The sequence below is a fragment of the Salvelinus sp. IW2-2015 genome, linkage group LG9 (genome assembly GCF_002910315.2).
Source record: "Salvelinus sp. IW2-2015 linkage group LG9, ASM291031v2, whole genome shotgun sequence".
In the NCBI taxonomy this organism is placed as follows: Eukaryota; Metazoa; Chordata; class Actinopteri; order Salmoniformes; family Salmonidae; genus Salvelinus; species Salvelinus sp. IW2-2015.
Genome location: NC_036849.1, coordinates 24,208,452 through 24,235,823, shown reverse-complemented (window position 1 = coordinate 24,235,823; position 27,372 = coordinate 24,208,452). Strand labels below are relative to the sequence as shown.

Genomic DNA, 27,372 nt, shown 5'->3' with positions numbered 1-27,372 from the left:
AAAGACTCTCTGTACTAACACTGGTATGTGAGATGTTTCCCAGCTTCCTCTGTTCTTTTTCCCCTCACAGTCCTTGGCTCCCCTAAAGACCTGGTTACCAAAGATGTCACGGAAACCAGCTTCGCTGTCTCCTGGACGGCAGCGCTTGGTAATGTGCGCTCCTACTGGTTGAAGTGGAAGTCGTTGTACACAGAGGAGACAGGGGAGAAGTCAGTCCCCGGAGATATAACGGCCACAGTGCTGGACGGGCTCACTCCAGAGACGCGCTACCAGGTCTCTGTCTATGCAACCTACGACAGGGGTGAGGGGGAGCCGCTCGTGGGTGCTGAGACCACAGATGGTAAGTCACTTCACCTCCCTAATGTTTCCACCACACACAGACTTACTGTGGGACCCTCTCTCTCTGTCTCTCTGTGTCTGTTTCTCTCTCTCTCTCGCTCTCTTTCTCTTTCACACATCCTCTCTGTCTGCCTGAGAAGATGGGTTTCTGGGTTTTTCGTCCACAGTTTACCTCAGAGCTGAAAAAAATATATACAGTGGGGAGAACAAGTATTTGATACACTGCCGATTTTGCAGGTTTTCCTACTTACAAAGCATGTAGAGGTCTGTAATTTTTATCATAGGTACACTTCAACTGTGAGAAATGGAATCTAAAACAAAAATCGAGAAAATCACATTGTATGATTTTTAAGTAAGTCATTTGCATTTTATTGCATGACATAAGTATTTGATACATAAGAAAAGCAGAACTTAATATTTGGTACAGAAACCTTTGTTTGCAATTACAGAGATCATACGTTTCCTGTAGTTCTTGACCAGGTTTGCACACACTGCAGCAGGGATTTTGGCCCACTCCTCCATACAGACCTTCTCCAGATCCTTCAGGTTTCGGGGCTGTCGCTGGGCAATACGGACTTTCAGCTCCCTCCAAAGATTTTCTATTGGGTTCAGGTCTGGAGACTGGCTAGGCCACTCCAGGACCTTGAGATGCTTCTTACTACTCCTTAGTTGCCCTGGCTGTGTGTTTCGGGTCATGCTGAAAGACCCAGCCACGACCCATCTTCAATGCTCTTACTGAGGGAAGGAGGTTGTTGGCCAAGATCTCRCGATACATGGCCCCATCCATCCTCCCCTCAATACGGTGTAGTCGTCCTGTCCCCTTTGCAGAAAAGCAWCCCCAAAGAATGATGTTTCCACCTCCATGCTTCACGGTTGGGATGGTGTTCTTGGGGTTGTACTCATCCTTCTTCTTCCTCCAAATACGGCGAGTGGAGTTTAGACCAAAAAGCTCTATTTTTGTCTCATCAGACCACATGACCTTCTCCCATTCCTCCTCTGGATCATCCAGATGGTCATTGGCAAACTTCAGACGGGCCTGGACATGCGCTGGCTTGAGCAGGGGGACCTTGCATGCGCTGCAGGATTTTAATCCATGAYGGCGTAGTGTGTTACTAATGGTTCTTTGAGACTGTGGTCCCAGCTCTCTTCAGGTCATTGACCAGGTCCTGCCGTGTAGTTCTGGGCTGATCCCTCACCTTCCTCATGATCATTGATGCGCCACGAGGTGAGATCTTGCATGGAGCCCCAGACCGAGGGTGATTGACCGTCATCTTGAACTTCTTCCATTTTCTAATAATTGCGCCAACAGTTGTTACCTTCTCACCAAGCTGCTTGCCTATTGTCCTGTAGCCCATCCCAGCCTTGTGCATGTCTACAATTTTATCCCTGATGTCCTAACACAGCTCTCTGGTCTTGGCCATTGTGGAGAGGTTGGAGTCTGTTTGATTGAGTGTGTGGACAGGTGTCTTTTATACAGGTAACGAGTTCAAACAGGTGCAGTTAATACAGGTAATGAGTGGAGAACAGGAGGGCTACTTAAAGAAAAACTAACAGGTCTGTGAGAGCCGGAATTCTTACTGGTTGGTAGGTTTTCAAATACTTATGTCATGCAATAAAATGCAAATGAATGACTTAAAAATCATACAATGTGATTTTCTGGATTTTTGTTTTAGATTCCGTCTCTCACAGTTGAAGTGTACCTATGATAAAAATTACAGACCTCTACATGCTTTGTAAGTAGGACAACCTGCAAAATCGTCAGTGTATCAAATACTTGTTCTCCCCACTGTAGATGTAGGATATAAAAATACCCCATGACCTCGGAAAATCTATCTATATAACTGGAACGAGCCTATATAAAGCACCTGGAACAAATAGGAGATCCAGAGTGGGTCATATTTGTCTGATGACATTAAAGAGTGTGTCAAGATAGTTTGAGCCCTTGAAGAGATTGGATTTGGGAACAGACCTTATTTTCGTAAATACACCATGAGCGTAAAGCTTTCATAGTCTTTATAATCCAGGAATAGATAAAAAAGGTAAAAAATAATATGAAACAACTTCAGGTCTATCACCCTGACTGTTGAAAGCAGTGACCCAGGCTTTAGAGTTATGCAGGAAACTTCAGCCCCGTTCTTGGGCGCATGATGTGGAAAAAGTGAGATACGGTGACATTTCCGGCTCATTCTTTGAGCTTGGAGATAACGTCAATGCTGCTGGCATTCAACTGATCCATCTGAACAGCCAACGAGATGCTTTTGTAATCAGGGTGACGCGTGTGACTGCGTGCGTTGGTGCATGCTTGTGCAAGCATGTGCACGTGTATGTTATGTCCGTATATGGCCATGACGCAATGCGCCACACCTGCTCCCAGTTATCAGGGGAGATTGTGGATTCGGATAGACACAGGAGTAGACAGTGCTTCCCCTCTCCTCGCAATACAGCGACCCACTGAAATGAGAAAAGCACATTGACGGAAACTCTCCCCGATTGGGGAATTCATCCGCTGGTTAGCGAGACAAAATGTGCTAATGGAAAATGTGTCTCTCCATCGTTTTGTTTATTGATTCTGGAAAGCGGGGCAGGTGCAATTTACACCGAAAACAACCTTGAGGCACCTCCRGAGGATTGTATGGTTTATATCTATGGTCACTAGCCCTGCGGGTTCCTCCACCAGAACCACCAGCCCTCTCTCTGTCTCTGTCTCTCTCCCTCTCTCTGTCTCCGCTAACAGGACAGGTCCATTTGGATCAAACCACGCAGTGAAAACTTGGACAGGCTGCATTTTTCCGTCCATAAAACTCCTCTCTCTGAAGTCTAGCTGTCTGAAAATTTTCCTGAGCTCGTTTAGGGGTTTTGGCAATTCACACTTGTCCTTCCTGCACCAAAAACACACTGGGGTCATAGTATGGAAAGATAAAACACACAGTGGGTACAACYCACCACCTCAACACAATCTAGTAAAGCAGAGTCTGGTCAGTGTATGGTCTGACTGGGAAATAAAACTATGTTTGGATGGATTTGTGTTCACAAGCATATGGAAACTGAACAGATACCGCCGTGAAAACCTTGGAGGTATCCAACCGTGTCAATGTTTAGATTGCCCAGAAGAAGCCATGGCTTCGTACCATTTTGAAATGTAGGCAGCAATTTGGCATGCATTCCAATTCTACTTTCTGCTCAAACTCGCAGCATGATACCAAAATCAATCCATCAAGCATTAATTTTCTTTCATTTGTGTTCCCAGTGTCTGCAGCCGGAAAAGTTGTTGTCGTTTCCGAGGAGACGGAGAAGAGCATGAAGGTGACATGGCAGCCTGCACCCGGGAATGTTGTCAACTACCGGGTGACGTACAAGCCGGCGTCGGGAGGGCGACAGCTGGCCACCAAGGTGCCCGCTGGGACCACCAACACCATCTTGAGACGCTTAACACCCATGACCACCTACGACATCACAGTGCTGCCTGTGTACAAGCAGGGTGAAGGAAAAGCAAGGCAAGGAGTAGGAACCACACGTACGTTGGTTTATCATTAACCACAACTGAACTGTGCTCTGTGCTGCTTACGTTAGCTTAGGGGAGTCTTGTACAGTAGTTAGTCACTGGAGGGTTATGCAGACTCATATCAAGTACTTATCATCATCAACTACTAAATCTTGCATGAAACAGATGCTTGCAGTAGGATAGCCCAGGAGAGAATGGGTCTCCAAATAGGCAGCTAAGAACTAGGATTTTACTAGTAATTGTAATAGTTTAGCCACATTTTACTTCCACTTTATATTCTTCTGCTTATATCAAATCTTAATTTTCTCTGTTCCAGTGTCACCGTACAAAGCCCCTAGAAACTTGCAGACCTCCGAGCCTGCTAGGACCAGTTTCAGAGTGACCTGGGACCCCGCTCCAGGGGAGGTGAAGGGCTACAAGGTCACCTTCCACCCCATTGGGAATGATATAGACCTGGGAGAGCTGCTGGTCGGACCCTATGACAACACTGTGGTTCTGGAGGAGCTCAGGTAGGCTTATCCTTGGACTGGAATGTAAAGTATATCAGATGGACTGTCACATGTAATGTATTCATTTGCACAGGTACTGTAGTTTGAGCTATGCCGCATTTTCATTAGTTCAGCAATTTGTTGTGTCAGTCTATCAGTCATATCTCTCAGACAAACTGACAAACCTGTTGAGACGAATGAAGTGTAACTGATTTAAGTTTGTCTCACAGGGCTGGTACCAAGTACACAGTGAGTGTGTTTGGGATGTTTGAGGGAGGAGAGAGCCAGCCGTTGGATGGAGAGGAAAAGACTACTCTCTCTGATGCCCCTGAACCACCACCATATGATGGAGGTAATGCCTACTCTCAAACCCCTACATGAATAATCATAGCCAGCAACAGCAACACAGCACTACACAGGAGACTACACTGGAAAKAATTTATCTTATGCACAGCCAATCAGCAGGCGTGGGCACGGCAGCCATGTTAAAAAGTAAAGGGTCATGCTTAAGGTAAATATTTGTATGCAGGAATCGTATATAAAAAAAAGCTGGGATCCATTTTAGAGGCAAAAGCGAAATAACACATTTTCCTCAAAGAACCCAACAACCCTAATGACCTATAAGATTTGTTTTTATTGTTTTATTAATCTCCCTCATGATACTTAAGACCTTATATATATATATATGTTGTGTCTCCTGCGTCCATAGCCAAAGTGGGGGTATACATTTTAATCCCTCTCCCCATAAAAACAGATGAGTTGCCCTAAATGCCTTTCCTCAAAGCTAATTGTCTCACCAAATAACAGATTTAACGACTGTTCCATCTGTTGGCTGCTTGCTTCTTTCATCACTTTGGGTTCCTTTTTCTGGATCCTGCGGCAGCTAAGAGCAGTAGAATTGAAAAAAGGATAAGCTGTTTGCAATTACAAGTGTTTTACAACCTACCGGGTGTGAGCGCGTGGCGTGGTGCAGGGCAGTGAGTGAGAGGAGAGGAGAGGAAAGAGAGAGAAGGAGGAAAATGTTATGTGTTTGATGGAAGGCTCCAGAGAGGCCAGTCTGACCCTCAGCTGACTGGAAGGCCTCCTCTAATAGGGAGCAGATACAGTGACAAGACCCACAATAATATCATTTAATAAAGGGGGCAACACCCCTTCTACACCCATTTCCACCTTTCTCCTTACCCTGTACTCCTCAATTCAGTCCCCCCATCCCCAATCCTGGAGGAGTGAGAGTAAGAAGGGAGTGAGGAGAGAGGGATTAGGTCTGAAGTAATCCGTTCATCAGCCTCCCTCAACTCTGAAGATATTTTACACCAGACAGTAATGGAAATTCTTGTCTCCTTTTCCACATTCAAAGTGTTTTTTCCTGTAAATAATAGATAACCATTCTTTGAGTCACAGATACATTTGTGCTGTAACGCACAAGTAAACCAAACATTGAATTTACAGTGCCATAAACAGAGACTGGATGTGAATTTATTTATTTGGTGAAATGCATATTGCAGTCAAAGGACAAACATCTGCCGTGGCCGATAAAACTTCCCCATGTAGTCTCGCCCGATAGCCTTAGATAAGTGTCTTTATTACGACTGTGTAGCTAACTAAAACAGCCTGTAATCCGAACGACACACGGTTCAGCCACTCTAGGACCCTCACACTCCGCTGGACATCTGTTTATCTGTGGGGGGAAGGAAAGACTAGTCTGTAAATCAAACATCATGTAACCTGTTTTCAATTGCAGACAGTGGCAGATTGCACAATATCTGTGTGCGGCTGCTGCCGCGCTTCTGCAGTCTTAACGGACTGGGGACGAGGCCTTCTTCTCATCCCACAGGTGTCTGGAAAACAGTGAGAGCTGTGCCAGTGAGGAATGCACAGTAACTCTCACCAAGGAGACCCTCGTATATCATGTCAGGAGAGCTTCTTTTTGTTGTTCCCCGGGAGAGGCTGAGCAGTGGCCAGTGAAGAACACTCCTCGGACACACAGAGAGAGAGAGAGAGACAGAACAGTCTCAACTTGTTTGAAGGAAAGAAGACAATAATTATATCGGCACCTGGAAATGAAATGTGTATGATGAAAATAACTTGTAACCCTAAAAATGGAATAGAAAGTGTTTTACTGCTTGCTTGTAAAGAGAAAGATGTGTTTTTTTCTTTTTGGGAAGTGTGTGTGATGTTCTGTGAATCCATGTCAACAATGTCATGTCAATGACCTCTTTTCTTTCCTACTCCTTCACCTCTCTTCACACCCATGCATTATTAAACATCTCTGAGCCATCTCCATGACATGTCTGCCCTCATAACTTCACCTGTAATATAACGGAAACTGCATTATAATAACTAGAGCCCATCACTGTTCTCTTCTGTGTCTCTGACCTGTAACCTCTGACCTCTCAGATGTGGTGTGTAAGACCAAAGCACGGGCTGATATAGTCCTGCTGATCGATGGCTCCTGGAGTATCGGCCGTCTGAACTTCAAGACCATTCGCTCCTTCATCTCTCGCATGGTGGGAGTCTTTGACATCAGCCCTGACAGGGTCCAGATCGGTAGGTTGAACCTCAGTGTGCCTAAGGTCTCACAGGATATGAGCATTCCTGCTCCCTGCTGTAGATAACACTATTGTAGCTCCACTCTCCAGTAATTCTGTAGGTGTTATAATGTTGTGTAGATTTACATGGCATCTGATCTGACAGAGGCTCTCTGTGTGTTTCTCCCAGGTCTGGCCCAGTACAGTGGTGACCCTAAGACTGAGTGGCACCTGAACGCCCACAGGACYAGGGCTTCCCTGTTGGAGGCTGTAGCCAACCTGCCCTACAAAGGAGGCAACACCCTCACTGGTACTGTACTTAATCTACATCTATAACCTCAATGCAGACATTACTGTTTTATACTGTTAACGCTATCATGTTCGTGCTTGTATTTGCAACTGAAAAAGGTTCCAGTTCGTAAACTTCACAATGAAAACTGTGCCACTGCTTTGGTTCTTGGCAGCTGAGCTRTTTGTGTGATAGCCAGAGGGTGAAGGGAACTGAACTCAATTGTATGCTCCATTATGCAAATAAAACTTTGTTGTTCCTAATAGGCTTACAATGTATTTTATAATAATCTGCATTCTGTTTAGCTGCCTTGTTGGAAAGGCCTCAGAGAAATTATTAAAGCGTATAATCAGTGTGATAAATAAATGTTTCTGTCTTCGTTGCAGGTTTGGCTCTGAACTACATCCTCCAGAACAATTTCAAGGAGAATGTTGGGATGAGACCCAACGCTCGTAAGATCGGAGTGCTGGTCACTGATGGCAAGTCTCAGGATGACATCATTGCCAACTCCCAGAACCTGCGTGACCAGGGCATTGAGTTGTATGCCATCGGTGAGTCTCTGCCATCTTCACTRGGAAGTTTTCCCGTTGTTCTATTTTGACTTGATAGGACATCTGACACTCCTTGTATCCATCTCAACTTGAATAATGACAGTTATCTTTGTCGTCTTGAAGTAGCGTGTGAATGCTCGAGTTGCCCTAGAATTATTCCTTACACACTTTTGCCTCACCTTGCTCTAAGAYGGGATAGCTGACTTGACTGTTGTCCCTTGTTGACTCCTCCTAGGTGTGAAGAACGCTGACGAGAATGAGCTGAGGTCCATCGCCTCTGACCCGGAGGAGATCCACATGTACAACGTGGCCGACTTCTCCTTTCTGCTGGACATAGTGGACGACCTGACTGACAACCTCTGTAACAGCGTCAAGGGACCAGGTACCTTCAGCCTTCCATTAAACTCCTTGTCGTGACTGTTAATAAAGTGACAGTCTTATTGGCTATGCAGGTTACACCCCTTAGTCTTAATACTAATGCTTAGTGCTAAGGCTTATATTCACAAAATGTTCCAGAGCGGGAGTGTTGATCTAGGATCAGTTTTGCCTTTGATTTCATAATGAATAAGAGGGGAGACCTGATCCTAGATCTTTGAGACTCTTTGTGAATACGGGCGATGATCTGGATCTGTGTGAGGCTGTAGTTATGTAAACAGGATTTAGGTCATGACTAAGAGAGACCCTCAATAGAGTTGCAAGTCTGGAGCACCAGGGGAGACAACACAAGGAGCTGAATGCCATCCTACCACTGGAAATAATATAGAATCTAGTCCTCTTTCCCCTGATGCTCTATTTGATCCTCTCTGAAATTAGAAATAGTCTGCTCCTTAATCAAATGAATGAGCTGGAACTGGATACTATGTGGGAGAAGTTCCTTTTATTTTTTATTTTTTTGAAAAGGCTTTAGACGTGGCGTGCAGCCGTCTGGAGTAAAGAGTCTTTGTCTGTCTGTCAACTGGATTTTCTACTAGGGAGCTGTGTCCAAATCTGTGAAAGACAAATCAAATGCTTGTTAACAACAGGTGTAGACTAACAGTGAAATGCTTACATACGGGTCCTTCCCAAAAATGCTGAAAGAGAGAAAATAGAGAAATAACAGAAAAGTAAAACACGTAATAATAAAAGCTTAGTAAATACACAATGAGTTATGATAACTTGGCTACATACACCAGGTACCAGTACCGAGTCGATGTGCAGGAGTACGAAGTAGTTGAGTTAGATATGTACAGGTACATATACAGTTGAAGTCAGAAGTTTACATACACTTAGGTTGGAGTCATTAAAACTTGTTTTTCAACCACTCCACAAATTTCTTGTTAACAAACTTTAGTTTTGTCAAGTCGGTTAGGACATCTACTTTGTGCATGACACAAGTCATTTTTCCAACAATTGTTTACATACAGATTATTTCACTTATAATTCATTGTATCACAATTCCAGTGGGTCAGAAGTTTACATACACTAAGTTGAGTGCCTTTAAACAGTTTGGAAAATTCCAGAAAATTATGTCATGGCTTTAGAAGCCTCTGATAGGCTAATTGACATCATTTGAGTCAATTGGAGGTGTACCTGTGGATGTATTTCAAGGCCTACCTTCAAACTCAGTGCCTCTTCGCTTGACATCATGGGAAAATCAAAAGAAATCAGCCAAGACCTCAGAAAAAAACTGTAGACCTCCACAAGTCTGGTTCATCCTTGTGAGCAATTTCCAAACACCTGAAGGTACCACATTCATCTGTACAAACAATAGTGTGCAAGTATAAACACCATGGGACCACGGAGCCGTCATACCGCTCAGGAAGGAGACGCATTCTGTCTCCTAGAGATGAATATACTTTGATACGAAAAGTGCAAATCAATCCCAGAACAACAGCAAAGGACCTTCTGAAGATGCTGGAGGAAACAGGTACAAAAGTATCTATATTCACAGTAAAACGAGTCCTATATCGACATAACCTGAAAGGACGCTCAGCAAGGAAGAAGCCACTGCTTCAAAACCGCCATAAAAAAGCCAGACTATGGTTTGCAACTGCACATGGGAACAAAGATCGTACTTTTTGGAGAAATGTCCTCTGGTCTGATGAAACAAAAATAGAACTGTTTGGCCATAATGACCATCGTTATGTTTGGTTGAAAAAGGGGGAGGCTTGCAAACCGAAGAACACCATCCCAACCGTGAAGCACGGAGGTTGTRGGGGTGTTGTGGGGGTGCTTGGCTGCAGGAGGGACTGGTGCACTTCACAAAATAGATGGCATCATGAGGGAGGACAATTATGTGGATATATTGAAGCAACATCTCAAGACATCAGTCAGGAAGTTAAAGCTTGGTCACAAATGGGTCTTCCAAATGGACAATGACCCCAAGCATACTTCCAAAATTGTGGCAAAATGGTTTAAGGAMAACAAAGTCATGGTATTGGAGTGGCCCTGACCTCTCAAAGCCCTGACCTCAATCCCATAGAACATTTGTTGGCAGAACTGAAAAAACGTGTGCGAGCACGGTGGCCTGCAAACCTGACTCAGTTACACCAGCTCTGTCAGGAGGAATGGGCCAAAATTCACTCAACTTATTGTGGGAAGCTTGTGGAAGGCTACCCGAAACGTTTGACACAAGTTAATCAATTTAATGTAATGCTACCAAATACTAATTGAGTGTATGTAAACTTCTGACCCACTGGAAATGTGATGAAAGAAATAAATATAAATATTTAAATAATATAAATAATAAATATTATTTTAATATATTATTATTATTATTTATTTTATWTTCTTAAAATAAAGTGGTGATCCTAACTGAGCTAAGACAGGGAATTTTTACGAAGATTACATGTCAGGAATTGTGAAAAACTGAGTTTAAATGTATTTGTCTAAGGTGTATGTAAACTTCCGACTTCAACTCTAACTAGGAATAAAGTGACATATAATAAACAATGAGATCCTATGCTTTGGGTTGATTTGACCCCCCCTCTCCCCTTTTCCCTTATAGGAGGTGGTCCCGGGGCACCCACGGACCTTGTGACCTCAGAGGTGACCCATTATTCGTTTCGTGCCAGCTGGACAGGCCCTGAAGGTCCAGTGGAGAAGTACCGTGTGGAGTACATGACCTTGTCTGGACGCCCTCAGCAGGTACATACCTTTAACCTCCACCCTAACACAACCTTATCAAAGACCAACCCCTCTGTTACTCTTCCCCTATCAGCCCCCCAAACCCCTCTGTCACTCCCCCTCTATCAACCCCCAAACCACTCTGTCACTCCCCCTCTATCAACACCCAAACCCCTCTGTCACTCCCACCATGGGCCTGAGGATGGAAGCAAGTTGTAAAGGTTTTGTTCTCATTGACTTACTTGGCTAAATAAAGATAGAAGAGATGACATACTGTAAGTATTCACCCTGACCCCACACCTACCCTACATGTAGCTTTGAGGACATTATGGGCAGTTTTTTGGGAAGACTTTTTCATTGTCCTGGGTTTAGTTCTAGCCTCTGATCTGCCAGAGACTAGAGGGAAACCCCAGAAACTCTCCCACCTCACTTCCTCAAGCTTGTGTTGGCTGCTCAGTATGAGGGTGTTTGGTAAAATGGGTTTGACAGAGGGTAAGACCACAAAATACAAGGCTTTCAATTTAGAGTACTAGTGGCAAAAAAGGTTTGTTTTGTTTATTTCATCCCTTTATCTGACAGCTGCTGGGTCTTGGCTCCAGTGTACTAGAATGGGGTAGCTAACTTCCAACTTCTTGGAGTCCAATTTAATTTTTCTAAGTATTTATTTTATTCCAACTCTCATGGTTTTGTGATGCAGTGGTCTAGTGTGTGATCGAGGTTTTGTTTGTTTTTTACTCTTCTAAATAGAAACAGAGTGGGTTGGAAAGTGTAGAGTTTGTTCAGAGTTCCTACAACCAATTTCTGACCCACCACCTGGATTCGGTCCTAYGTAGCAAAATTTGAAATTGTGTTTTTTTACATTGGATAAAAGTACATGGTATATCATACACTACAGTTGAGGAACAATGAGAAAGGAATTCTGCTTTGAAAGTTAATGAACTTGTAACCCCACTTTTGAGAAAATGGACCATGAATATTTGGTACAGCTACTGGAGAGTYCTTCTTTGTCTACACCCATTCACCATCGTTCACACCCTCTTCAGCCGTAGCCACACCCATCCTCTAAGGATTCACAGTGTAGTTAAACAACCAAAGATTTCAAGACTAAAAGTAGTGAAAGTAGAAGCAAAAAGTAGTAGTAAAAATAAACGTTATCTAGTCCTTGGCCTATATCCTAATCTGACTTTGGTGCAGGTCAAACTGTTCTTCACATTACCGTATCTGGTAAACAAACACTATATAAAATAAAATCTAAATGTATTTGTCACATGCGCAGGATACAGAAGGTGTAAACGGTACAGTGAAATGGTTTCTTGGATAGTGGAGTCTTTTGTTTATACATGTAGCTAGCTAAACAATGAACCATAATCCCACTCTAATGCCGCGTTCAAAACAACTAGGAACTCCAAAAAAAACTCAGACTGGGAAAAATCGATTTGAATGGTCATCCAACTCGGAATTCCAACTCTGGAACTCGGGCCTCTTTCTAGAGCTCCTACACAGATCATACACGTAACGTTACCTAAATTTAGCTAGCTAGTTAACAGTATACTTTAACTTGCAATGAAAATGACTTTCCACAAAATTGGAAACATATAATATCTAAAAATGTCGCTAGACTCTTACCTGTATACATGGATGAACGCTTCTCCCTTTGTCATGCATGCCACGGTTGCCCTTAGTTTGAAGTTGTTATCCGGAGACAAGTGTTTTATACAACAGACTCTCTCCGCATTTGGCAATCATCTCTCTGCTTCCACTTGGCATTCCACTGATTTCAAAACTCAGGCCAACTTCTTCCATGACAACGACACCGTTTCTTCCCCACCATTGTCATCAGAAGACTCTACAATGTCTGGTTCAATGAAAAGGTTTTGACCTAAATCAGTGATTTCCTCATTGTCTGATTCATTTTCAGAGTCAGAGAGAGTCAGCATTGCACGATTATCCTCTCGAAAGTACTCCAACACAATGTTTTCCCACTGAGCTTTGGCAATAGCGCTATTAACTTCAGGGCAGCAATGTTGAGAACAATTGCAAAAAAAATTAAGTTCTTCATGATATCTTTCAAAAAAAGCTGCAGTAGACAGGATTATCCACACATACAGTACTTAGCAGCTCATGTTATAAACAGAAGCATGGCTAGTGGGAAGGTTCCTGTATTTTCCGTGGCTAAACCAACTAGGCTTGTTATTTAACAATTGCATTCGTATTTACAAAAGGCATACACATTTGTTATTAAGGCACATGAAAGTTCACATGTTCCAGCAAGCATTTCTGAAAAACMAAAAAAACTTTCAAATGCCTCTCCTGTAAAGTAGTGACGTGCAACATACGCCTAGCTTCCAGAAACGGGTCATATTTCTGGTTCAATGAAAACCAGTAGCATCAACACAGGAAACACTGATAGCTGTACTTTGTTGTATTGTTTGGCTTATTTGTCCTCCAACAGAAACCAACCTTTCCATGCTTGTCAATGGGGTTACTTAAAATAGACATCCCAAGTCATTCTACAACCTCATACTGTATTCGCCTGGTTCATGTTTACTCTTGTTGTCTGGTTGTAGATGTTTGTTGATGGCTCTGTGACCACAGCCATCCTACCTAACCTGAACCCACTGACTGAGTATCTGGTCAACGTCTACTCTGTCATCGGAGAGGAGAGCAGCGACCCACTGAAGGGCTCTGATACCACCTGTGAGTCCTAATCTGTTTTTCTGTGTTCTTCTTTGATCCACTATACTGTACCTGTCCATTACTGTCCTTTAACATACCTGTATGTCCCACACGTAATCTCTATAGGATCAACAATGGATGTCTTTGAGACTGTAAAACAAGTCTTCTTCCATTACATTCAGCACACCACTGTGACTGTATGGATGTTCCTGTGGTGCTTGTGCGGTCCCTGTTTTCAACGTTAAAGAAAGAACAACACTGTCTTATTTATGATACCATATAAGGCTGATATTATTGTAATCAAAGGGGGAAACACCGTTTCAAACTCAAAACCATGCTGTTATTCTGCGCCCACTATGTGCATCAAGAATTAGTTTTTTTTAATGTTGTTCTTCGCTATTCTTTTATTTGTGCTCTAGAATAGCGTGATTTTATGAAGCAATTTTCTTTTAAGAGTTATTTCTCCATAAAAGCTCCTATAAAATACCTCATTGTTTAGTTCTCACTACTTGAATAGGCACATGACATCTGCATGGCTACATTTCACTGCAAACATTTTGTTTTTGGATGGGATTGTGTGTGTTTAGAATCTAAGTGTTTCCCTCTCCCTCTTCCCATGTCCAGTGCCCCTCAGCGCAGTGAGGAAGATGATCATCTATGAGGAGCGTCCCACCACCATGAGGGTGAAGTGGGAGGAAGCAGTGGGTGCCACGAACTACATGCTACTCTACAGAGCCATCAACGCCACAGAGCCCTCCGTGGAGAAAGAGGTGAGACGGCAACTGAGAGAGAAAGAGAGAGACGCCAGACCAACTGTTGCACTGACACACATACACGGATGCTGCCAATGACCAGATATACCGGTCCCCTGCCAATGTCTCCTGACAGCATGCAGATGTCAAGGAGCAGTGATGAATAACTTTCCTTTTATGGATGCAGAGACAACAAAACACAGAATTATTTATTACATTTTTTATCTTACTCTGGCATGATATTAGTTCCTGAGGTGTCAAATCAAGAGGATTAGATCATCTGTAGTATTGGCAAACACTTAGATAAGTTATATGACACTTGACACTGCCTAAGACCCTTAATCTGTGGAAACATGTTCATCCAAACTGCCTGTCTGAACGACAGTGAGCCTTGTAAACTATGTTTGTTCCGTCATGGTCCTCCCCTGCAGATGAGAGTTGGAGGGGACACGACTGATGTCCAGTTGGTGCAGCTGATCCCCAACACGGCCTACACTCTGTCTGTCTTAGCCCTGCATGGACAGTCAGCCAGCGACCCCCTGACCGAGCAAGGAGTCACATGTACGTACAGAACAGTACTCTTCTACCTTCAAATGTTGTTATTAATGTTTTGCGCTCAGTGCCCTAAGGGAGGGTAAGGCACGACAGATCCTAACTCGTATAGAGTAAATCAAGTCTCCTCACTCCCTAGTTTATGGAATGAAAGGGATTAAAGTAATAATGTAATTTGGTGAGCCTCATGATCTGTATCTCTGTCCCCTCTGTAGTGCCCATGCCCCCTGCGGGAGAGCTGAGGGTCAGAGACGTTACCCACAGCACCCTGAAGATGAACTGGGATGCTGCTCCAGGTGCCGTCCTCAAATACATCATCACCTACACGCCTGATGAGGGAGAGGCCAAAGAGGTGAGATACGACAATCACAATACATCTGTTGGATACARACGGCAGTGAAAGGAATACTCTGTACTCTACATACTCCCTCTGGGGGCAGAAACATATGCCTAGCTTCCTCTCCTACTGGTCACAGCAGACACCAGCTCCTGTGCTGAGCACATTCTCTGTTTATGTCAGCTAGCAGATTGATATTGATATTTTTTACACATCATTTGAGATATGACATTAGACAGCGTAATGGGAAGGGCAGCTGGTGAGAAGGGTATGCAGTGGACCTCTGGGGCTGTGCTATTTGACTGGGAGCCTGGTGGAAGGATCACACCACTGGACCGGGAGCCTGGTGCAAGGATCACACCATTGGAGCGGGAGCCTGGTGGAAAGATCACACCATTGGACCAAGAGCCTGGTGGAAGGATCACCCCACTGGACCGGGAGTCTGGTGGAAGGATCACACCACTGACAGAGAAGGAATGACCTCCTGTACCAAATGCCATGATCGTGCGATTCCTGAGTACTGAAAAGAAACAGAGAAGTTTATTGTGCATTTAGAAATATGTTTGGGGTACTTTTCCAGTGCAGTATGTTTGTGCTTGACTGTCATATATATATATATTTATATATATTTTTTTACTTGATTGTTTGTCTCCACCTCTGCGTGTGCTAAGGATTTACACATGAAGTGGAGATAACATGCTGTCTCGTCAGATGTATACAAAGACGCCCACAGTTTCTCTCACAGATTCTTTGGAACTCATCAATGAGAACGGAAAATGATTTTGGAAGGCATTCAACATGACCATGATGAGGAAAACAGAATTACTCATGACAAACCCTAACCCTCCATTTACAAAATAATGCAATAGTTATTCAGTTGTTAATACAAGTAAATGATTTAACATGGTTTACACTGGAATAATGTGACAGACTGTAGGGCTTGATGTAAACAGAGATGTTGTTTTGGTCTGCAGCTTGAAGTGGGGGGAGGTGTGACCTCCAAGGCCCTGGACAACCTGATCTCTCAGACTGAGTATGTCCTGGCTGTAACCCCCATCTATAATGATGGAGCTGGAAACCCCATGCTCAACACAGCCATCACAGGTACAGTCACACAGCCTATGTGAGGGTTAACACACTGGGGTTACACTCCATGGAAGTCCTACTCAGTACTATAGGCCCCAAAAACTTTTGGGCCCTAGTTATAGGGTATAGTGATGTTTTTGTTATAGGGTATAGTGATGTTTTTGTTATAGGGTATAGTGATGTTTTTGTTATAGGGTATAGTGATGTCTTTTTTATAGGGTATAGTAATGTCGTAGTTATAGGGTATAGTGATGTCCTAGTTATAGGGTATAGTGATGTCCTAGTTATAGGGTATAGTGATGTCCTAGTTATAGGGTATAGTGATGTCCTAGTTATAGGGTATAGTGATGTCCTAGTTATAGGGTATAGTGATGTTATAGGGTATAGTGATGTCATAGTTATAGGGGTCATCCCCCTCTTCAAAGGGGGAGACACTCTAGACCCAAACTGTTATATACCTATATCCATCCTGCCYTGCCTTTCTAAAATATTCTAAATCCAAGTTAATAAACAGATCATCGACCATTTCGATTCCCACCGTACCTTCTCCATTATGCAATCTGGTTGCAGCCGTCTTCAACGACCTGGCCAAGGCTTTYGACTCTGTCAATCACCACATTCTTATCGGCAGACTCAATAGCCTTGGCTTCTCAAATGACTGCCTCGCCTGGTTCACCAACTACTTCTCAGATAGAGTTCAGTGTGTCAAATCGGAGGGCCTGTTGTACGGACCTCTGGCAGTCTCTATGGGGGTGCCACAGGGCTTAATTCTCGGGCCGACTCTTTTCTCTGTATATATCAATGATGTCGCTCTTGCTGCTGGTGATTCTCTGATCCACATCTACGCAGACGACACCATTCTGTATACATCTGGCCCTTCTTTGGACACTGTGCTAACAAACCTCCAAATGAGCTTCAACGCCATACAGCACTCCTTCCGTGGCCTTCAACTGCTTTTAAATGCTAGTAAAACTAAGTGCATGCTCTTCAACCGATTGCTGCCCGCACCCTCCCGCCCGACTAGCATCACTACTCTGGACGGTTCTGACCTAGAATATGTAGACAACTACAAATACCTAGGTGTCTGGCTAGACTGTAAACTCTCCTTCCAGACTCATATTAAACATCTCTAATACAAAATGAAATCTAGAATCGGCTTCCTATTTCGCAACAAAGCMTCCTTCACTCATGCCGCCAAACATATCCTCGTAAAACGGACTATCCTGCCGATCCTTGACTTCGGCGATGTCATTTACAAAATAGCCCCCAACACTCTACTTATCAAACTGGATGTAGTCTATCACAGTGCCATCCATCCAAAACCCCATATACTACCCACCACTGCGACCTCTATGCTCTCGTTGGCAGGCCCTCACTTCATATCCATCGCCAAACCTGCTGGCTCCAGGTCATCTATAAGTCTTTGCTAGGTAAAGCCCCGCCTTATCTCACCATAGCAACACCCACCCGTAGCACGCGCTCCAGCAGGTATATTGCACTGGTCATCCCCAAAGCCAACACTTCTTTGGCCGCCTTTCCTTCCAGTTCTCTGCTGCCAATGACTGGAACGAATAGCAAAAATCTGGAGTTTTATATCTCCCTCTCTAACTTTAAGCATCAGCTGTCAGAGCAGCTTACCGATCACTGTACCTGTACACAGCCAATCTGTAAATAGCACACTCGACTACCACATCCCCATATTATTACTTACCCTCTTGCTCTTTTGCTCCCCAGTATATCTCTACTTGCACATCATCATCTGCACATATATCTCTCTGGTATTAATGCTAAATTGTAATTATTTTCRCCTCTATGGCCTATTTATTGCCTACCTCCCTACTCTTCTACATTTGCACACACTGTACTACCTCATCCCCATATCTATTTTTMTTTTGTGTTATTGACTGTATGTTTGTTTATGTGTAACTCTGTGTTGTTGTTTTTGTCGCACAAGATGCTTTATCTTGGCCAGATCTCAGTTGTAAATGAGAACTTGTTCTCAACTGGCCTACCTGGTTAAATAAAGGTGAAATAAAAATWAAATAAATAAATAGTTATAGGGTATAGTAATGTCATAGTTATAGGGATGTCATAGTATTTAAATTATATATATTTTTTAATTACCCCTTTTTCTCCCCAATTTCGTAATATCTGATTGGTAGTTACAGTCTTGTCCCATTGCTGCAACTCCCCTATGGAATCTGGAGAGCCAAAGGTAAAGAGCCATGCGTCCTCCGAAACACGACCTTGTTAAGCCGCACTGCTTCTTGACACACTGCTGTGTGTCGGAGGAAACACCGTCCAGCTGGCGGCTGAAATCAGCTTGCAGGCGCTCGGCCCACCACAAGGAGTCTCTAGAGCGCGATGGTACAAGGAAATACCGGCCGGYCAAACCCTCCCCTAACCCGGACAACACTGGGCCAATTGTACGCCGCTTCATGGGTCTCCTGGTCACGGCCAGCTGTGAAACAGCCTGGGATCGAACCCGGGTCTGTAGTGACGCCTCAAGCACTGCTGCGCCACTCAGGAGTACAGAGATGCCATAGTTATAGGGTGTAGTGATGCCCTAGTTATAGGGTATGGTAATGGCATGGCAATCTCTCCCATTTAATTTTTCCTTTCTTCTGTGTAGATGTTGTTCCTGCTCCTAAGAACCTGCGTTTCTCTGAGGTGACCCAGACCAGCTTCAGAGCCGACTGGGACCATGGGGCTCATGACGTGGCCCTCTATCGTATCGGCTGGACTAAGAAAGGAGACACCAACTTTCAATATGTAAGACAACCATCCAGGTGGTTTGCACTTATAAAAAATCGTGACATTAGATTTTGATTGACTATGTACAGAATATTGGTATAATGTACAGAATTTGATTATTCTTGGTATTCTCAATAAAGTTGTGATTAGGAAGCATTGCCGACATATATTCTATAAGCCCTGTTGTTTTGTGTCTACCAGTCTATAAGCCCTGTTGTGCTGGGTCTCTCAGTATATAAGCCCTGTTGTGTCGTGTCTCCCAGTCTATAAGCCCTGTTGTGTTGTGTCTCCCAGTCCATAAGCCCTGTCGGTTCTCCCAGTCTATAAGACATGTTGTGTCTACCAGTCTATAAGCCCTGTTGTGTTGTGTCTCCCAGTTTATAAGCCCTGTTGTGTTGTGTCTCCCAGTCTATAAGCCCTTTTGTGCTGTGTCTCCCAGTCTATAAGCCCTGTTGTGCTGTGTCTCCCAGTCTATAAGCCCTGTTGTGTTGTTTCTCCCAGTCCATAAGACCTGTTGTGTCTCCCAGTCTATAAGCCCTGTTGTGTTGTGTCTCCCAGTCTATAAGCCCTGTTGTGTTGTGTCTCCCAGTCCATAAGCCCTGTTGTGCTGTGTCTCCCAGTCTATAAGCCCTGCTGTGCTGTGTCTCCCAGTCCATAAGCCCTGTTGTGTCTCCCAGTCCATAAGCCCTGTTGTGTCTCCCAGTCTATACTCCCTGTTGTGTCTCCCAGTCTATAAGCCCTGTTGTGTTGTGTCTCCCAATCTTAAGCCCTGTTGTGTCTCCCAGTCTACAAAGCCCTGTTGTTGGTTGTGTCTCCCGGTCTATAAGCCCTGTTGTGTCTCCCAGTCTATAAGCCCTGTTGTGTCTCCCAGTCTATAAGCCCTGTTGTGTCTCCGTCTAGATAAGCTATGTTGTGTTGTGTCTCCCAGTGTATAAACCCTGTTGTGTCTCCCAGTCTATAAGCCCTGTTGTGTTGTGTCTCCCAGTCTATTAGCCCTGTTGTGTCTCCAAGTCTATAAGCCCTGTTGTGTTGTGTCTCCCAGTCTATAAGCCCTGTTGTGTTGTGTCTCCCAGTCTATAAGCCCTGTTGTGTTGTTTCTCCCAGTCCAATAAGACCTGTTGTGTCTCCCAGTCTATAAGCCCTGTTGTGTTGTGTCTCCCAGTCTATAGCCCTGTTGTGTTTGTGTCTCCCGTCTATAACTCCTGTTTGTGTTCTCCCAGTCTATAAGCCCTGTTGTGTCTCCCAGTCTATAAGCCTGTTGTGCTCCCCAGTCTATAGCCCTGTTGTGTTGTGTCTTCCAGTCTATAAGCCCTGTTTTGTGTCTCCCAGTCTATAAGCCCTGTTGTGTTGTGTCTCCCAGTCTATAAGCCCTGTTGTGTCTCCCAGTCTATAAGCTCTGTTGTGTTGTGTCTCCCAGTCTATAAGCTCTGTTGTGTTGTGTCTCCCAGTCTATAAGCCCTTTTGTGTTGTGTCTCCCAGTCCATCCTGAACAGTGATGAGACCAGTAACGTGTTGGAAAAGCTGCAACCAGACACTATGTACGACGTGTCCATCACCGCCATATACCCTGACGAGTCTGAGAGTGAGGACCTGCTGGGCAGCCAGAGAACATGTAAGATAAGTTAATTATCTAATCTAATGCATTACAATAAATACACATTAGGAGCTGCCCATGCAGATCAGATTTACTAACAATAACTCTTTATATTTCTGTTTCCCTCTGCAGTGTCCAAGGTTATTTTCACCCCTGGTAAGTTTATTTGTTGTAATCAAACATAAATCCATACAGCACTCATAGAGAGAATTCATTTGAATCAAATACATGTATTTTTATCAAAGTGTCACCATCCAGAAGTTAGGTGATCTGTGTTGATTGGATGTGTGTTTACGTCAGAGTTTATGTTGTTGTTTATGATGTTGTGTTCGTGCCCAGCCCCCACAGGGCCTCCTCAGAACCTGCAGGTGTTCAATGCCACGACCATCACTCTGACCGTCAAGTGGGACCACGCCCCTGGTCGTGTCCAGAACTACAAGATCACATACGTCCCCACCGCCGGGGGCAAGACCCAGTCGGTAAAACCAGAACCAGCCAGTAGCCACACGAGTCAGCTTAGGGCATCACAATTCCAAGCTGTTCATAGTGCTAACATCAGCGTTTAATCCTAACCATCCTCTGGATGATGAAAGGATAAGGAAGGGAGACCTTGTAGCATGACACAGAGGCACTTTGTTTGTGTGATGGGAAGATAATAGCTCCCACCAGAATGTTCAGATGACACAATTTAAAGCTATAACACACAGCAATTTTTGCATTATAATTTCTGAAAATGTCCATAATATATCTACCGCTAATAGTGGAAGGATCATTTTTTACAGTATTACTTAACCGCTGTGTTGTGATTGGCTGTGATATTTCAGTTTATGTGCGTAAACAAGCACTGAATGAATAGTGTAGGGAATTATTGTACCATCTAAATTGCTGTGAAATATATTTTCAATAACAAAAAAACATTTTTACAGCTGTTTGAAGCTGGTGGACCAAAACCTCTGTTTGAAGCTTGTGGACCTTCGTTTTGGTCCACCATTTTCAAACAGCTGTAAAAACTATATTTTTTGTTATTGAAAAGATATTTCACAGTGATTTAGATGGTACAATGATTTCCTACACTACTCAGTGCTTGTTTTCTCACATAAACTGAAATTGAGTGAACAATGTAGAATTTCACCAACCAGGAAATGACAGCGCGATTTTCACTAGATAACACAGCCACAAAGTCGGAACAGCTTTCCCAGTTTGACAATAGATAGATGAATATCACAGCCAATCACAACAATGGCGGGTAAGGAATACTGTGAAACACTATCATTCCACTATTAGCACCAGATATAGTATGGACATTTTCTGAAATTACAATGCAAGAATGTAAAAAATATATATAAGGCGAGCAATGTCGGAGTCCGGAGTGTATATATATATGTGATGGGATGTATAGACATTATGGACAGTATGTGGATAGAATATGTAGTATATCTGAAGAATACGTAGGATAGAATAGTATATGTACAGCAATAGTTGAAAAGGATGACCTTGACTAGAATACAGTATATACATATGAAATTAGTAAAACAGTATGTAAACATTATTAATGTGACCAGTGTTGCATGTCTATGTACGTAGGACAGCAGCCTCGACGGTGCAGGGTTGAGTAATCGGGTGGTAGCCGGTTAGTGACAGTGACTACTGTAAATTCAGGGCAAGATACTGAGTGGAGGCCAACTAGTGATRGCTATTTAACAGTCTGATGGCCTTGATATAGAATATGTTTTTCAGTCTCTCGGTCCCAGCTTTGATGCATTTTAGAAACACGTGGTGGTCAGGAACCTTGACCAGAGCTCCAGGGGAGTGGGGTTATCAGTGTGGAGAGATGGAGGAGAAGGGGGGGCAGAGATGGAATGTCGGCCCAGCAGGGTTGAGGGTGTATGTGTATGTGCGTGTGTGTGTTAATGTAACAGGACAGGGAGTGTGGTACCAAGGGGATCGTTGACTGCAGACAGTGTTTACAGGGTCCTTCAAGTTGTCTGGCATCGCTGCTGCTCCACTCTATAGAGCTGGATAGTAGTTTAGACAGAAAGGCTTTTCTCCTCAGGCCAGATGTTTAGGCGCTTAGAGTTTGCATGATGTGGAGGCACACAGAGAGAGATCCAGTAAATGGAAGGAAGCAGTTAGAGAATTTCACTCTCTCATCAGTCTTGTCTGTGAAGTGATAGGCCTACCATATTGGAGTCAAGGGTAGCTAGCGCTATGTCAGTTATTTGTCCATTCAGAGTTTCCATTCCCATGCAGAATGGATGAAATGTTTTCCCTTTTTTAATTAGAGGACAGAACCCAGTTCTGTTCAGTGGCCGTCCGTCCCTCGGTTGCTGTGATGATATCACACGCTAAACATTGAGGCATTGTTGGAAAGCTGGAAGCTAATGAGCCAAGCTTAGCCAAGTGTTTTTGGTTCATTGACAGATCTTCAACAAGTATGGAGAGCTCAAGAGGCTCCGCTTTGATTCATTTGTGACAAAAAGTCTGCGTAGGAAATGGGAGACACTGATGATAAGTTTTCACCAGGCATGCTGTCAGTGGTTAACTTACTCTGTGGAGGACAAGAAAAAAACTAGAAAACTCACGCACGCACGCACGCACGCACACGCACACACACACAGGGTTTACTCAGTCAGCCGTCTCTGTGAGGCGATGCAACCCAACATCGTTCCTTTTAATACAGCAGCTCCTTGATCAGAATCAATGCAGTAAATTCATCAATCATACCTCTTTAAACAACCCATCCCACTGTTAGGGCCATTAGAGTACAGCTTTACCTTAGATCTTGCTCACTACAATAGCAAAGTGCAAAAATGCTCGATGCATCCTCTGACAATTTTTTTTAACAGTCTGGTATTTCTCAACCTGCATTCTTTCCATCAAGTCTCTGACACTGACATACACTGTCAAGGGAGAGAAGCTGGAATCAGAGACATCCACATCCAATAAGATAATACAACTGTTTTTCCTATGTCATCTCTTCTGAGGCCACATTGAATGGACTATTTGACGCATTTGTAATCTGAAGGGAATATTACAAGAATTTAGAGTTGATCCAATAATTGCGAAATGAGTCGACCCTTAGGCCTTGAGTGTGATCATGGACCAGGTGAGCAAAGTGAGGGTCCTTCCGTCTTCTCTCCCAGTCATTTCAATCTGTCTTCATTCCCCAACAGACGCAGATTGGAGGGAAGAAGAACACGGTGCTGCTTCCCAGGCTGACCCCCGACACTCCCTACTCCATCACCGTGTCAGCCATCTACAGCAACGGGGAGAGCAAGGACATCTCTGGCAACGGAAAAACCAGTGAGTGACCTACTGTAACTGGGGCCTCGCTAAGGCCTTCATGATTACATCATGTTCCCTTTTGTCCTCTCAGCTTCACCAGGGAACCGGGGTTACATTTGTAACCTAGATGCTGATGTTAAAGATGCCCTAAATACTGTGTTTGTAAAACATTGATTTTACGCCTACCACTTGCCACTTCTGTACCTCTACTTACATTTTAACATCTGTAGCTCATTGTTGTCATTTAACATAGTATGAATCCTAAAACCTCCTTTCTTCTCTCTCTCCAGAGCCTCTGGGTGGAGTGCGGAGCCTCCAGGTCACTGACCCTACCACCAGCACCCTGAACGTCCAATGGGAGGCCGCCGAGGGCAATGTGCGCCAGTACAAGATCTACTATGTGCCCACCGCTGGAGGAGCTGAGGAAGTGGTAGGCTGGGCCACCTCTAACCAATCACTACCGAATCTCACTATGGCATGCATACTCTTTCATTATCACATCCATTATCTAATGCTGAAAGAATACAAACACCAATACACTGATACTTCACAGATTCACTCAGACAGTCAAACATACTTGCAAAATACTACTCCTTTACCAGACCTTTTCTCTCTCTTTTTAATCGTGTTTTATTACGTTTTTCCAAATTTCATATAGACAGATCACTTCTGTGTAGCTTTGTGACTCAGTCCTGTTGTGTGGTTGTATCTACAGGCCCAGGTGTCTGGTAGCACCACCAACACTGTGCTGAAGAACCTGATGTCTGACACCCTCTACACCGTCACTGTGGTCCCTCTCTACCCCCCTGGAGAGGGCAAACGCATGTCTGAGAACGGCAAGACATGTGAGTCCATGTACAGGTTTACTGTTAGGATGGTTCACGTTATCTAGTATAGATGACCTGCCTCAACAACCCTTTTCTCATGACGTACCATGGTCAATTTAATGAAGGAGCCTGTGTACAATCTAAAATAGTTCTATTTCTACCAGTCTTGGTACAGCATTTCCTGAGCAGAAGATTGTGCAGTGTGCTAAGGCTACAATATATGATAATGAGTTGGGTTTTTGTTTGGTCATTCTTTGAGACCTGGCATTTCTGTAGAGCATGCACTCTCTGGTCTAGTGTATTGGCTTGCTTACTCCTTATGCCAGTAAACTCTTGTAATGAGCCCAAAATATGTCCCAGTTTTATTGTAGCGGAATTTTCCTACTAAATTAAGCGAACTCCTTTTATTTCTGGGGGCAATGCCAAAAAGATCTAACATGTTTTTGGTTGTCATCTGTTTACAGCTAAAATGTCCAATGCCATGCTAGATAGTATGATTCACTGTAGACACTATATTTAGTTTATTAGCTGGTTACCATCCATTTTAAACAGACCATCCCTCTTCCAGTTTCTTCCACAATTATATTTCTCCACTCAGTATGACTCAGTCTTTAGTGGGCTGATTGCACAGGAAGGAATTCCTCTGTGTTGGCAACACTAGTGATGTCTCCAGCCTTAAGGTAATGGGGTCCGTTTATGGGGTGTAATGACTGGTAGTGGTTGTGGTAGCACRGCTGGGGGGATAGCATGACGTGAGTAATTTGCTCCTCCCATGGAAAAAACTAGAGGAGGGAAGAGAATGAATTGAGAGTATTTTTTCACTTTCCATTCATCAGCCTTCTCTAGACTGGCTATATTTATCAAAAGTCACTTTATGTCATTACTGTTACTGGTACCAAAGCCATAGCCTAATGGTCTTCTGTCTATCCTGTTGTTAGGTTCATCTGTCCTGTATTAAATCCATCAGAATGTACCCCCAGGGACACCGATCAATGATAGCTTTCAAGCTTTTGATCTCTGTCAGAATTATAGGACTCTACATCTTGCTTCTTCAATTTCAATGGAATCTATATTTCTTCAGGCAGTCTGACAAATGATGCTAATCAAATCTAAATTGGGCTTTAGTAATCTTTTATCAATTTGTGATAAAAAATATTGATATTGATGTGGACTATCCATTGATGCTGTGCTTTCAGGGTGAAGCCCAGGACTTTTGTTACTTATTTCTGGCCAATACTTCTGGTCTCTAAGAAAAGAAGCTCCCCATGTACTTCCCACTCTGTCTTTATGAGTGTACAATGCTGAGTGGTACAAAGACTGGAAACATCATACTAGTCAACTAGTATGTATTGTACATAGACCCAGTGAACGCTTGGATGGCTTCAAGGTGAACATTCCCTAGTGTCTGATTCAGCCACCAATAATTTAGTTGGACTCTCTAATACATTTTTTCAGCTGCTGTTCTCTTCCCACTCACCCCCACTCTCTTCTTTCCCCATCTCTCCCTTTCTTTCTTTCTCTCTCTCTCCTCCTCCCTCCATCCCTCTCTCTCTTTCTCTCTCTCCACAGTGGAGCGTACCCCCGTGAGGAACATCCAGGTCTTCGGCCCCACCACCAACACCCTGAATGTGCGCTGGGATCCCGCCTCAGGCAAGGTCGTGCAGTACAGGGTTGTCTACGCCCCCCTGAGCGGCACCAAGCCCTCAGAGTCGGTGAGTCACCACCAGGGAGACCCATAGGGTCTCTGATTAACCCCGCCCCAGGTCAGAGGTCAAATGTTAATGTCCAGTGACTTGGGGTGTGTGCAGGGGTGGCCGAGTGGAACGCTTCGGTCCATTTACAGATTTCCATCACTACAGCTCTTTGTGAAGGAACAGAACAACATCAACCTGTTTGTGCTCCACATCGACTGTCTTTCTGGTGGGGGTTCTTATTTAACAGTCTATTACTGGTTTAAGGCCACATTTTCATGTTCATTAATTAAAACAGGAAGCTGTCTGGGCTTTTTCCCCTCCTTATCTGGCTTGACGGTGCCCACATCTGGAGTTATAAAGGATGTCACAAACAACTAATAAACCGCTACTTGACATTGCACAAACAGCCACATCTGTGAGAAGCATTGAGACACTGAGACCCTGTTTTGACTTAACAGGTCTTTAAAGAGTGATGCTGTTCCATTTTATTGATAGCTAGAAGTACTCTCTTTGTTCTTATAAAGCCACAACATTGTGTTTCTGGGGGAATATTATGATGGACTTGGGCTGGGCTTTTCCAGTGCCAGGGCCAGCTTTCCACGTCAGCAGCCATGTGGCCAGTGTCACGATGCACCATCACATTTAACACAGGGAGGTTAGGTGTATGCACTACTAGATTAGGAAAGCAGCCTTGTCATATTGGGTTTACTCCTCGAGAAGAACATTTTGCTATTAATCCCTCCAAAGCGATGACCGACGTAAGGGTTCGATGACATTTGTCAAAAACAGTCCCATCAGAGACACAGAGATAGAGATACACACATTGAACACAACACAATTGTGTTTGGGGTCAAAGGGAGAGAGGGAAACCAAATACCAGGTGGGTGGACTCCTGTATATTTTGTACTGTATGTGATACTAGGACAAGGCAGGTAGATGAGAAGATCAGGGTAGAGGCTGATAACCTTTGATAATGTTATCAAGAGACAGAGAAGTGGGGTCTGGTATGGGAG

The 27,372-nt window shown here is 43.9% G+C and overlaps 1 protein-coding gene across 3 annotated transcripts in view; it reads left to right on the top strand.

Annotated features, from left to right (window-relative positions):
- Positions 1-27,372, top strand: part of LOC111968852 (collagen alpha-1(XII) chain-like) — an 81,188-nt gene that overhangs the window by 21,179 nt on the left and 32,637 nt on the right. For 2 of the 3 annotated variants that reach the window (XM_023994760.2, XM_023994759.2), the window contains exons 14-35: positions 71-340; positions 3,587-3,853; positions 4,158-4,350; positions 4,560-4,681; positions 6,727-6,876; positions 7,048-7,167; positions 7,533-7,697; positions 7,933-8,079; positions 10,684-10,823; positions 13,370-13,499; positions 14,103-14,248; positions 14,662-14,791; positions 14,998-15,134; positions 16,094-16,223; positions 18,838-18,977; positions 20,439-20,571; positions 20,686-20,709; positions 20,893-21,032; positions 23,727-23,856; positions 24,129-24,268; positions 24,554-24,683; positions 26,235-26,377. In XM_023994760.2, coding sequence (XP_023850528.1) covers positions 71-340; positions 3,587-3,853; positions 4,158-4,350; positions 4,560-4,681; positions 6,727-6,876; positions 7,048-7,167; positions 7,533-7,697; positions 7,933-8,079; positions 10,684-10,823; positions 13,370-13,499; positions 14,103-14,248; positions 14,662-14,791; positions 14,998-15,134; positions 16,094-16,223; positions 18,838-18,977; positions 20,439-20,571; positions 20,686-20,709; positions 20,893-21,032; positions 23,727-23,856; positions 24,129-24,268; positions 24,554-24,683; positions 26,235-26,377 — 3,227 coding nt within the window. The remainder of the gene's footprint in view (positions 1-70; positions 341-3,586; positions 3,854-4,157; positions 4,351-4,559; positions 4,682-6,726; positions 6,877-7,047; positions 7,168-7,532; positions 7,698-7,932; positions 8,080-10,683; positions 10,824-13,369; positions 13,500-14,102; positions 14,249-14,661; positions 14,792-14,997; positions 15,135-16,093; positions 16,224-18,837; positions 18,978-20,438; positions 20,572-20,685; positions 20,710-20,892; positions 21,033-23,726; positions 23,857-24,128; positions 24,269-24,553; positions 24,684-26,234; positions 26,378-27,372) is intronic. The other variant, XM_023994761.2, reaches the window with a different exon arrangement.